General features: G+C 41.9%; 1 protein-coding gene across 1 annotated transcript in view; it reads left to right on the top strand.

Moving 5' to 3' along the window:
- The window catches only part of LOC148009594 (UDP-Glycosyltransferase superfamily protein), a 111,413-nt gene that overhangs the window by 17,785 nt on the left and 80,732 nt on the right, over window positions 1–12,896 (top strand). The window contains exons 3-4 of the mRNA XM_087673310.1: window positions 9,492–9,608; window positions 9,704–9,894. Of these exons, the coding sequence (XP_087529436.1) occupies window positions 9,492–9,608; window positions 9,704–9,894 (308 nt within the window). The remainder of the gene's footprint in view (window positions 1–9,491; window positions 9,609–9,703; window positions 9,895–12,896) is intronic.

Raw genomic sequence — 12,896 nt, 5'->3', positions numbered from 1 at the left:
TCTATCATTGGAACAGCTATTTTGGCATAATCTCGAATGAATCTACGATAAAATCCAGATAAACCTAGGAAGATCTGCAACTCTTCCAGGTTCCTTGGAGATGGCCATTCAATAATTGCCCTAACTTTTTCTGGATCCATCGAGATAATATGCCCCAAATATTTGACCTCTCGTGCAAAGAATTCACATTTAGTTTTCTTCGCATAAAGGGAACGTGTTCTTAACAGTTGGAGTACTAATTGTAAGTGTTCCAAATGTTCTTCTCTTGATTTACTAAAGATCAAGATATCATCTAAGAAGACTACTACAAAATGTCCTAAATAGGGCCGTAAGACACTATTCATCAGCTTCATAAAGGTAGCTGGTGCATTAGTGAGACCAAAAGGCATCACCAAAAAATCATAATGCCCGTATCTAGTACGAAATGCTGTCTTAGGAACATCTTGTGCCTTAATTCTTACTTGGTGATAGCCTGATCTTAAATCTATCTTTGTGAAGAATTTTGCCCCTTGTAATTGATCAAAAAGATCTTCCATTCTGGGCATAGGAAATTTGTTCTTCACGGTTACTTTATTAAGTGCTCTATAATCAACACAAAGTCGCATAGAACCATCTTTTTTCTTTACTAATAAAATTGGCGAAGCCCAAGGTGAATTACTGGGTTGTATAAATCCTTTATCAAGATAATCCTTAATTTGTCTTTCAACTTCTTGGTGCTGTGTTTCACTTAACTTATACGGTGGTTTAGAAATAGGGTGTGTATCCTTATTTGTGTCAATTGGGTGATTTATATTACCCCTATTTGGTGGAAGGCCACTAGGTAAATCAGAAGGAAAGACATCTTTAAATTCATCTAACAAACTACTTAATTCATTATTTACATTCAACTCACAAACATAAGAAAATTGTTGCTTTATATTACAGAAAGTAAAAGTGTTTTGTACAGGAAGAGACCATAACATATATACCTCACAAGCTTCCTTCTTTACCAGCTTCTGAACCTCAGTGGAACACAACAAAGGATTATCAGATACTTCATGTTCACCTTGAATGACAAAAGTCTTACCATCCCTTTCAAATTCCAGTGTATTATGATGATAACTACGTTTTAAGGATGGTTCCAAACCCCATAGCCACTCCTTCCCTAGAGCAATATTAGCTTTTTCCATGTTCATAATTTGGAAATCAAGTTTATCTTTATATCCTTGAATCTCAATTTCCAAATTGGATACCATTGTATCCCATATTTTATTATCTTGACCTTGCATCATACGAACAACATATTGATGCCCACTCTTTTGTTGGGGAAGTTTCAATTTTTTGACAAGTGCATAATTTATAAAATTATGTGTAGCAGAGTCATCAATCATGACTCTAACCCTCTTTCCAGCTATCAATCCATGCACTCTAACTAAATCATGTGGCCCAAAGGTAGGCTGCCACATAGAAGTTGACATACAACACTTGTGTTGTACATCCATGTGCAAGACCTCTAAAGATTTATACCTTTCATGCCCCTTTAATTCTAAGGTCTGCACTACATGGATTTGTTTTTCTTTTCCCTTGCCCTTGTCCTTATCCTTTCCTTTGTCTTCCCTCTTTTTCCTTTGAGGGCAATTCCAAGCAGCATGGTTAGGGGATAGGCAATTGAAACACAGCTTTTCTTTTTTGGCCTTATCAAAGTCGTCTGGACTTAACTTTGGCCTTACATATTGTTTCTTTTTAAAAGGTTGTTTTTTACCCTTAAAAAATGGCATTTTCCTTTTAAATTTGCTCACAAATTTTGAGGTTTCCAATTCCTTAGACTTGGGCTCCGTATTAGTGAGACTAGTGAGTATACCCGGACGCATACTAGCTTCATTAATTAATGCAAATTTAATTGCCTCTTCCAGCGTCTTAGGTGAACTCCTTTTTACTTCCTTTTTACAGGCCTTATCTAGTCCCCTAATGAATCCTCTTGTCTTTTGAAATTCATCTATTCCTTCCAATTTGAGGATTATCTCACAATATTCCTCCAGATATGTCAACAGGGGTCTTCTCTTTTGTCTGACATAATCCCAGTCTTCCCAATTTCTTTCCATTTCATTTTCAGGAATGAATTCTTTCAAAAAGACGGATTCAAATTGAGCCCAAGTTTCAGGTATTTTATTTGCCTCCTTTAAAGTTCGCCACCATTTATACGCTTTGGGTCCCAAAGTTAAACTAGCCTCCTGTGCTTGGAGATGTGATGGAGTATTTTTAAGTTTATGTAAATCTTCCCATTTTTGGAGAAAATTAAAGATTGTATCTTTATTTCTATCTTTTTCCTCCCTGGGAAACTGAGGGGGTTTCATATCTTTTAGAACTGGATTATCCCTCAACTTGTGGTGGGGTTCTTTAGGATCTCGCATAGTCACATCTAAATCTTTCGATGAAGATGGGACATCCGAGGTTTCTATCTTATTTTTATCCTTTTCTAACAATAAGGTTAATCGAGATTTTATTTCAGTGAGTGTTTGAGTTAAAAATTCCATTTGAACCCCCTGAGCCTGCACACGAGCAGTAAGATCATCAAATTGTTCTCGTGTAGCAAAGAATTCTTCCCACTGTTCTTCTTGCATCTCCGTTTCATGGGGATCTACCATAGGGTGATCCCCAGAACTAGAACCTTCCATTACTCCCTCTTTCCCTTTTTCTGCCATTAATACACTGGAATTGGAAAGCAAAGATAAGAAATTTGCATACAAAGTAAAGTGCTTTCCTGGTTTTAATGGCAGGGCAACTGTTGCTGGTTTTATTAATAAGCCCGAAGAGTAAGGAACAATTTTTGTCTTCCCGGACTAAACCAGTCACGCTGGAAATGAAGTTCTTCGGCAGAAAACGGGACTATCATGTGAACCACCAATATGTCTTTTATGTGTAGGACGAGTCTGACTGATTTCAGTCAGCTAATAACAGATTTGGCTCCTAACTTCAGTCAGCTGGTGATGAACCGTTGAATGATTGCTCTCCCAAGACGATTGGTGTGACGTGAGGCACGTGAAACTGCTCTCCCAAGACGATTGGTGTGACGTGAGGCACGTAAACTCTGTCTCACGCTTTGATCTCCCTGCGGCGTCTCACACGAAGAGATGTCCCCTTGCGGCGTCTCACGCTCCTTGCGGCGTCTCATAGTCCTTGGCGCTTCTCACGCTTTTCACCTTCCCTTATGGCGTCTCGCGCTTTTATGGCGTCTCCCTTGCGGCCAGTATTAACGTATGATGGGTGACGTGTCCGTCAAATTGCCTGGCCTCGCCTGAAAAAGACTTCATGAATGACTAAAAAAAAACAGGACCTGACGGCTCCAGTAGGATATGATGGCTGCTCTGATACCAATGCAAAGCTACTGAGCAGATGAATGCAAAGCGACTCAGCAGACGAATAAAAATTCTAGAGGAATACAGTCCAACACTCAAAGGGCACGAGATCCTGCTTTTTCCTCCCAGCCTTGCCTAGTTATTGCTAGCAACTTCCATCGTGATCTGATTTTCAGCCGTCACTTGTTGGTGAGTCCTACTATTCCTGGACTCTCTTTAATTCTAGGCTTCCCTAAACCCCGTTCGGGCGCCCAAGGCCCCGGACGGTCATGCCTCGTGCCTGTTTCCCGTAATTTACTTTATAAATATAACAGCAGCGCACTCTCACATTCTTTTGGAATGATTTGTTGCCATTGTGCTCCATTTCCCATGTCTCAGCATGGTCCATGAGTTCCCTGAGACTAGAACAATGATAATGATTAAGAGCAGTACGAAGTTTAAAATACAAACCTCCTTGAAACTTCCTAAGCTTTTCCGAACTGCTGATCTTCTTGAAATGTTGGACCTTTAAAAGTAGCTCCCAAAATCTCTTGGTATAGTCACAAAGTGACTCATTTTTCCTTTGCCAAAGCCGATCCCATTCCATTTTTACATCTCTTTTGAAATGAACAGGAAGAAATTGGCTTCGTATCATGCAAATAAAGGACCGCCATGATTTTGGGGCACCATGATCATATTCCAAACCCGTCCACCAAGTATGGGCTAAGTCGGTCAAATGTAAAGCTGTAAACTTAATCTTTTCTTTTTCTTTATACTTGTCACGACCATACAAAATTTGAAATTGACGAATAAACTTCAGAAGAAGATTAGGATTTCGAGAACCATCATACATACTGAACTTGATCTTCTTTTCAAGTTGAGATAGCGACTTAGTCTTCTTCTTCTTCTTATGCCTTCTCCATGCCCGGATCTTGAGGTTGAAGATGATAAAGTGCTTGATGGGGATGAAGATGGAGATGAGGGTGAAGAATGTCGACGCCTTTGACGATGATGAGGTCTTCCACGAGAAGGGTGTGACTCTTCGTCACTAGAAGAGGGTCCATCAGAGTAGGCGCCAGATGATTTTGAAGAAGAGGATGAGCTTCGACGCGATCTCTTTCTTTGTCTTGAAGTAGAATGGGACTGCCTCTTAGAAGTAGTTGGTCTTCTTGATCGGCTCCTTTCATTGGTATTGCTTTGTCTCCTTGAAGCAGATGGGCTTCTTTCCTTGAATTCTTTGGGATTCTCAACTTTTTATAGTTTGAGAAGCTGCTCATGAATTTACTAATTCTCCTCTCTAAGACTTTGAATGGCTTGAAGGATAGCATTCGATTGATCCATTGAGACTCTAAGAAAAAACGTTTAAGTACTCAATGCAAGGGCTGAAAACAAACAAACTTATAATTGTAAGCACTACCAGTGTTGGGGTGAGGACCGAGCCAAAGCTCTAATACCACTGTAAACGCCCCGAACAACGTAGTATGCTTAACAATTATGATATTTGCTTGTTTTCGAGATTTAATATAAAAGAGAATGAACACTTAAAGCTGAAAATGAAAATTACTCACAAAATTACAGCCATGAAAATGTAAAAGTAATGGAGACAAGATTGAGGGTTGAAGATGGGCAACCCCCTCCCCCCAAAGGAATGTATTTTTGCTCAACCCAAGTCCCTTAGGGAAGAGCTCAATTATAAACAACCTGAGAGTGAGGAGAAGTAATTCTCACTCTCACAAGATCATGCAAAGATGTACAAACACACATGCATTATCTATTATGCAATGATAAGAACTGATTTCTTTACAGTATGAGAGAAGAAAGAGGGGAAATCAGCCTTTCTTCATCGTTGATCAGCAGTACATGGATAGGGCTTGCTTCTTGTTGCTAAAATGGAAGAAAGAGCTCGAGAAGGAGGTGCTGTAATGAATTTACAGGCTTGTTGTCCTGTAAAACAGCAGTGATAGAAGAGGGAATATGGAGGAATTTGATAATGGAGAAGTGGGGGATGATGATGGGGATGGATGGGGCCAGTTTCTGGCTATCTGTGGGTGCTGTACATGAGTTAACAGCAAAGAAAAATGATGTTGAATGAAGAAAAATGAGCTCTTATTTATAGTAGAGGGAAGAGCTAGTACAAAAGGGGAAAGTGGAGTAGCACAAGACAAGTGTCCAGCCACATGTCATGAGATGTGACAAGTGGTGGGACTCTTGGAAACTTGTGTGACAAGTGTCTTGACACTTGTCTCTTCTCTATGGCTTTCGTTTTTGGGCTGAATACTGTCAAGAATAGAAACAACCAAATTTAGTAAGCACAGTTAGAGTACTGAATTTACTATTTTTAGAATGACATCCCTATTTTTTAGGACTAGCATTTTTAGGCTAATTCGAGGCTCCTAAAATTTAGGGACCTCCTAAAATTTAGGGATCCCCCAATATGGGTGTCATATGAAAGCTTTTTCCGTGTACATCGCAAAAATGGTATCAGAATCTTCATGTGACTTTCCTATTCAAAGAAATGTGCATTTCAAGCTTTCAGCCCACACATGCACATTGTACAAGCATTTCATGATCATGCCATCTTGTTGATTGTAACTGTTTGTTCTGGCAGATCTAGCCCACACTTCAAGGCATCAATCCTTTCTGTGTGCGAGTCTAACCTTGATATGCGTGAGTTTTGGTCACAGGCGCCCAATCGGGCCATATAGGTGGAAGTGTGAACTATCTTTTCTCTAACCCACCACGTGGGTCCACCATAACCTGTAACCACTCATCAGTGGCCAGCTCCAATGCACTTTTCTTTATATCTAATTAGTGCAAAGGAAACAAATTTAATAAATCATTATATAGACAAATTAATGAAAAATGATACAAATTCTGTTTCTATAGAGTTGTGACAAAAACCCTCTCCACCCAAACCCTGCCTTCCCCCCTTGATGATGTGGTGTTTTTGTTTCCCCCTCCTCCAACTTTGCTGTTTCTGTTTTCCCATTTCGCTCAACTATGGTTTACAACAGCTGATCGTACTTAGAAGCTGCTTGCTGTGATTTAGGATCGATTTAGAGTATGATACACTCTTAGTTCATCTTTGCCCTAGTCTAGTTAGACCTATTGAGGTTTGAGGCATTCACTTTGCATTGTGTGTTTTAGCATTCATTCTCCTTAATTCTGAGTTACTCTTCACCTTTGCATTTATCATTGTGTTTTGTCATACACTTTGTGCTTATTGTTATTGCTCAAGTATTTCTTTATGGGGGCACCAACATGACCATCTACCCTTGGCTGAGGTTGTTGGGGCTGCTGTTGCTAAGGTTGCAGAGGCGACTAGGGCCCTAGCTGTTCCCTACCTAGTGAGCTCTAATGAAGCCATCATCCTCCATTTGGATAGTCACTTGTTGTGTGGCCTCAACCACAAAGTGTGCTCTCAAAGGCCTGGTGCTGAAAATCATGGCATTGAAGGCACCACCTGGCGGTCTCATAGCTATGATTTGCTGTCTACACTAATGCTTTTTTGCCTCAATTTCTAGGGATTCAAGGATTTTCTTTGTCATCCATTGCCACCTGTACCTTCGGTACTTCTACACCCATCGCTACATTAGCAAATGAGGCAGGGAGAAACATGTTGAAGAGTCGCCCAAAAGCCTCCACCAACTTACAATACTCGATTGATAAACCAAGAAGAGAGGAGGGTGACGGGATGTTAGGGAAAGTAGTGATGAAGTCGAAGTTTGAGACTATGAACCTACTCTACCATAGACCATATCAATGACTCCCTCCCTTAGTGGAGATGACCAAAGAGCTATTGATAAGTTCCTACGATGCATCCATTGAGGTGAGTCGAACCTTAAAGATGTGCAAGGTGGAATGAAGTGAGTCATGAAGCTGTGGTCTAGAGGACAAGTGTCCCAAAACTGAAGATTGTGGTCTCCTCCATTTCTTTCTCGATCATGCGAATTGATTGAGGCTGTTTCTCGGTAAGGAAGACATACAAGGCATTTGATTGGGGGGCACTCTTAGAGTGCTCTAGAGGTTTCCATTGCATGTCTTTGTCAAGGCGAGGTATGCTGTTCTTGTTCTAGGGAGTAGTTTTTTGCAGACACTTTCATTCTAGCTATAATGCAAGGAGACATTTTTAAACTTGCAATTGATGGATTTAGGCTTCGAATACTAATTTAAGTTGATTATGATGAGCCACAAAAGGATTCGCAGGTTCAGCAAGTAGTTGGAATCAATTTTATGCAAGTCACTGCTGCAGTCCCTGAAGCAATAGTAGTGAGAAATTCTATGGACATTATGGTCATTTGTCAGTTTTATGAGATAAATAGTTCTCAAACTTTGACAATATCTCATTGCACTTATGTTGGTGATATTTTAGTGCTGGTAGTAGTATTTATTTGTCTTGAATGGACAAAACAGATATCATTCATGTTATAGGAAACTATATAGTATAATCTTGATGAAGACAATTGCAACCTTGCTGCGAGAGACTATAACACTGCTACAGGAAACAGGGTTACCGCTGGTGCAGAGAAAGGAAGCAGCTGATGGTGACCTCTTACAGTTGAGAGAGAGAAGGGGAAGGTGATTTGACATGGTCAGGGTGCTGGCTGGAATAGCTGTTGGTGGTGGCCAAAGGCAGCTGACAGAGTTGATAGGGCAGTTGGAGAGGGAGCAGGGTCAGAACAGGTGCTGTAGATGGGGTGTGAACAGGTGGTGGCAAGTGGTTGTGATAGGTGGCTGTTGGGAGGCAGCGGGGAGGTAGGTGGCAAGGGGTGTTGACAGTGCAGACCAGCTGGTGGGGGTTTAGGGCTGCATGAATGGCGAGGTGTAGCACAAGGTGGCAGGAGGTAGGGAGGAGAGATGGCTTGACAAGCTGAAGGCGGCAGCAGTAGACAGGAAGCATAGGGTCAGAGGGCAGCGATGTCAGTCAGTTGGGCACGAGCTCATGCCCAACAATCTTATAGGTTTAGCCTAAACTGTATGTATGCTATGGTGATAGATTGTATTGTTCTCAATTGAACATGCAATGGTCATGTAGATAGCTTCAGTAGTCACATTTGACTCTCAATTATGCTATGATGATAGATTGCACGAGCCATTACCATTAATTGCAGTACGTATTTGAGTTTCTGATTGATTTTATTAGAGAACGTTTTGGTTCTTTTTGGCTGATTGTTTACTTTTGGGCTGGATGGGATGCTTACCTGTGGAGGCATTGTATGCTACTATTGAATTAGTGATTTTTCTAATAAGGTGTAAAACACCTAATGGTATTTTGATCTTGATGTGTGAAAAGTGTGTTTTTTTTGCTATATGTGCTGGGATGCAAACACTTCTGGGTACATGTGACATAAAATTTGTTTGTTTCAAGGGGCTTTGACCACTTCTTGTTTATCCGCTCTCTGTAAATGAAAGGATGTTTGAAGAAATGACACTTGGTCTCAACTTTGCAATGGTCTTATAAATAGCTTTCTGTAATCACATTTGATTTTATCCAAGACCCAATTTGACATTTGATTCACGTTTGTGCATTCATGCACACTGCAAAAGAGTTTTCATAATATGAATATCTTGTCATGGGGTGTGCACAAGTTGTTGTGTGAGTGTGTTTGCATGTGGAAGATCACAAAAGAACAAAACCATAACACTAGCATGAATCAATGAAAGGGTCTGGGCTAACTTGTAACCAATCTTGAGGTTTTGGACTTGATCTTCACACAAAAGCCACATGCTAGAGGGTCAAGCTCTCAAGGACACCTTGACCAATATCCTTGTAATGTCCCATATCACTAGTTGGCACTCAAACGTACCCTAGCTCATGTCATTTGCCTTGTCACTTCTGCTCATTTTGCATCTCACACGGACATCACAGAACTTGTCAAAATAGTGGACTTGCAAACTGTTGTGATGCCAAGCAGTTAACAGCTTTCAAGTGTTTGTTATCTTCACATTTAATCAAATCATGCACTAAAGGGAGGTGGAAAAGATGTGGTCAAAAAATGCAGGGTAGGAAATCTGGAGGATTCAAACATCTAATTTTTGGCAGAGGATCTGCTGCAGAAACTTTACTATCAAGCTTCAGCAGTCAGCTCTGACGCCAAACAAGAGGAGTTAGAAATGGAAAGTTGATCTGGGATTTTTTCACTCAATTATTTACTATAACAAGTTTTTGATAATCAGGTGGTGCTGAAAGGCTGATTGTGGATGTTGCTGTTGAGTTAGCATCTCGAGGACATAATGTTCACATATTTACAGCACATCATGATAAGACCAGATGTTTTGAGGAAACAAAGGATGGTACTTTTTATTTTTTGGATATATTCTGATGGTATCTATCTTGTTGGTTTTAATACAATAGGTCTAACAGTAATCTTCTGTATCATGGGACACAGGAAAGCTGGCTGTCTCTGTTTATGGTGACTTCTTACCTCGACATATCTTCTACAGATTTCATGCCCTCTGTGCTTATATCCGCTGCATTTATGTAGCTGTATGCATGACACTCTTCTGGCAGCATTTTGATATTATTATATCGGACCAAGTATCAGCAGTTATTCCAGTCTTCAAATGTACTTCTTCAAAGGTGGGTTTCTATAATGCATTTAAAAGTGGTATAAAAGATTGCTCAATGTTTCTGAATGTCCAATTCTCAACTTTGTAATTGTGTGTGGCCCCTGCTAGCACACGTGTGACCCAGTGACGAGAAAATTAATTTGATTATGGCATGCTTGAGGGGCTTGCTTCAGGCCGTAAAGAGCCATTCAAAATTGGTAAGATACGTTACTTGTGTTTTGGAAAGGTGAAACCTCAGGCTGCTTCCACTCTTTCTGTCCATCTGCCATTATGCTCCAAAATTGGTAAGATATGTTACTTGTGTTTTGGAAAGGTGAAACCTCAGGCTGCTTCCACTCTTCCTGTCCATGTGCCATTATGCTGTCCCCAAAAGGAGGAGGTGTTGAAGATGGACAGAATGGAGGCTATCTCAAAGCAACTGGAAGACCTAAAGATTCTTGTAGTGGAGGATTCCAAGAGAAGAGCAAGATGGAGACTATGGGGACAAAATGGATATGGTGAGGATGTGAGACTGCAAGGAGTAAAAGGAAAACCAAGATTGTTGGAACTAAGTGGGAACTGTCCCTATTTACCACGAACTGGAGCAGATTTTATCCAATGCCCAAAAATATTCCAAACAGGAGAGATGATTATGCTATAGAAGTCAAAAGGAAGCAAGATTCGGTGGAGTAAAGAAGAAGATAAAGAAGAGAGTGTGGTAGATATAATAGGTGGTCATTGGACTGTGAAATATGTAATTGATGCCCTCCTACTGGATATTTCCTTTGACACAAGTGTGGCCTTGTACCTATCCAAGGTAGATTTGCTGCTGTAGTGCCCTGGTTGGGGACTGCAAAAAGTGTGAGCTTTCTCTAGAAATTGTTGCATGCTGGTTGCTGTCCCGTCCGCCTGTGCAGCACCTTGCTCTCCATTGTGCATGATAGACTGGAACATTGGGAAAGGCCATAAACAGAGCAGATATGATGGTGTAAACTGCTTTGATACCAAGTAAAATCCATTGCCCATATGGCAGTGTTCTCCAATCTGCAGAGGACTTTGAGTAGGTGCATGGCGAACACCCTAAACAGCCACCTGTGCAACACCTTGCTCTCCATTGTGCATGATAGAATGGAAGCATGAGAAAGGCCACAAACAGAGCAGGTATGATGCTGTAAACTGCTTTGATACTGAATAAAATCCGTTGCCCATGTTGCAGGGATCCCCAATCTGCAGAGGGCTTTAAAAGTGGATGCATATTGAGCACTGTAAACAGGTGAGGAAAGAGTATGAGAAGATGAGACAAAGAGGACTGGTCGCTGAAAGTCTGCACTTAACTAAGTGCTTGATTGAGGCAATTGAATCTGAATGAATGGCTGACTTCTTGATTGATTGATTATGGATAACAATCTAGACTTGAAACATTCCCATAAATCCAACTTGCACACATCGACATGACACAAGTATCGAAGCATAGTATGTGTGCCTCATTTCTCCTCTTGGATAGTTGAGCAACCCCACCTTGTTGAGGCCTTTAGATTTCTTTGTTACACCACTTTCCATTCTCCCTCTGCTTTTCCTTTAATGCCTTTAATGACTAGTTCCTTCCATTCTTGTTTGGTTGCTTCCATTCTTCTTTGTTTGTCTCTGAGAGAGAGAGAGAGAGAGAGAGGGAGAAGCTGAAACGACGCGATGGCGGATCTAGCTCCCTCGTGACCTGGCGATGTGCCTCCTGCCCTGCGCGCTGTGGGAGATCTCCCCTCGGACCTGCATGGAGCTCGTTCTGCCCTAACATTCACGTCAAGCCTTCCCTCGACATCTCGCTTGCTGAGCCTACTGAAGGGACGAGCCGTTAGTCGCCTGATAGTCGCTTGGACCTCGCCTTCAGACAATCTCCTGCTGCACCACGTTGCAGCAGACGCCCATCGATTTCGAACGCCCTGCTGGTCTATGGCTCACCTGATCAAGCTCCTCTTGATCTGCATAGGCGCCACATTGCAGGAAACCCTAATCTTGATCATCAACGAAAGTAACCATCATTTCAGCTCGATGAACCAAATTCTGATCCTGCCCATTTACTACTGTACTCTGTGCACTCTATGTGACTTTGCAGGCAGTTGTGTTGCTGCAGCCCTGCTGTAACCTGGATTTGCAGTTGTGCAGAATCTGCAGAGAGAGAGAGAGAGAGAGAGAGAGAGAGAGAGAGAGAGAGAGAGAGAGAGAGAGAGAGGCCTGCGTGTCTCTGCCTCCCGTGCTCTTCAATCGGCCTCTGACCGGCATACGTACTGATACAAGATGGCGGGCTTGGATCTGGATTTTATAGACCGAACGGTGGCAGCTCTTGGTCCGGATTCTGATATGGAGGAACCAGAGGATATGGTTCCGTGCACAGAGGAGATGCGGCCTGCTTTTGACCTCCAGCCTGCGGCCTCGGACAAACGTACTAAGCATACCTTGGCTGACACAATGGATCATCAGGATCATTCCTATGCTCAGGTTGCTTCGGATTCTGTGGACTCTCAGGATGTTGACTGGGAACTCTACTTGGTGATTACGTTCAACATAATTAGGAAGTCTTTTCCGACTTTGCAGCGGAAGATGTTCTCGAAGCCACTGTGGACCCAAAACATGTCTTGCACTCCTTTTCAGTTTTTTATGAACGTGCGGTGATACTATTCTTCACTGGTCGGATCCCACTTCTTTCACGTATTCGCCAGTGGTTGCAAAGTCTGCTACAAGGGGAATGTGTTGAAGAGATTTTATTGGGCCTCGGGGGTTTTTTGAAGTGCTGTTGAAATCTGAGACGCACCGTGATGCTCTCCTGTCTAAACTGCCATTGTTCGTTGATTGCGGTCTGGTCCATGTTGTGCCATGGCGCCCAATGGCAGATTTTCAGCGCCTGCTGCAATGTGAATGCCTTGTGTGGGTTGAAGTGGAAAATTGTCCGGTTGTTTATTGGCCACTGTTAAAGGACGCCATGGCCGCTGTGGGCACTGTTCTGGTCCCCCCAAGCCTTAGGGCCATGAATCGCAATTG

This window comes from Lygodium microphyllum, chromosome 30 (assembly GCF_053477565.2).
Source record: "Lygodium microphyllum isolate KBCC chromosome 30, Lygodium_microphyllum_v1.1.10, whole genome shotgun sequence".
Lineage (NCBI taxonomy): Eukaryota > Viridiplantae > Streptophyta > Polypodiopsida > Schizaeales > Lygodiaceae > Lygodium > Lygodium microphyllum.
The sequence above is the reverse complement of the archived record's forward strand: the minus strand, read 5'-3'. Positions and strand labels throughout refer to the sequence as shown.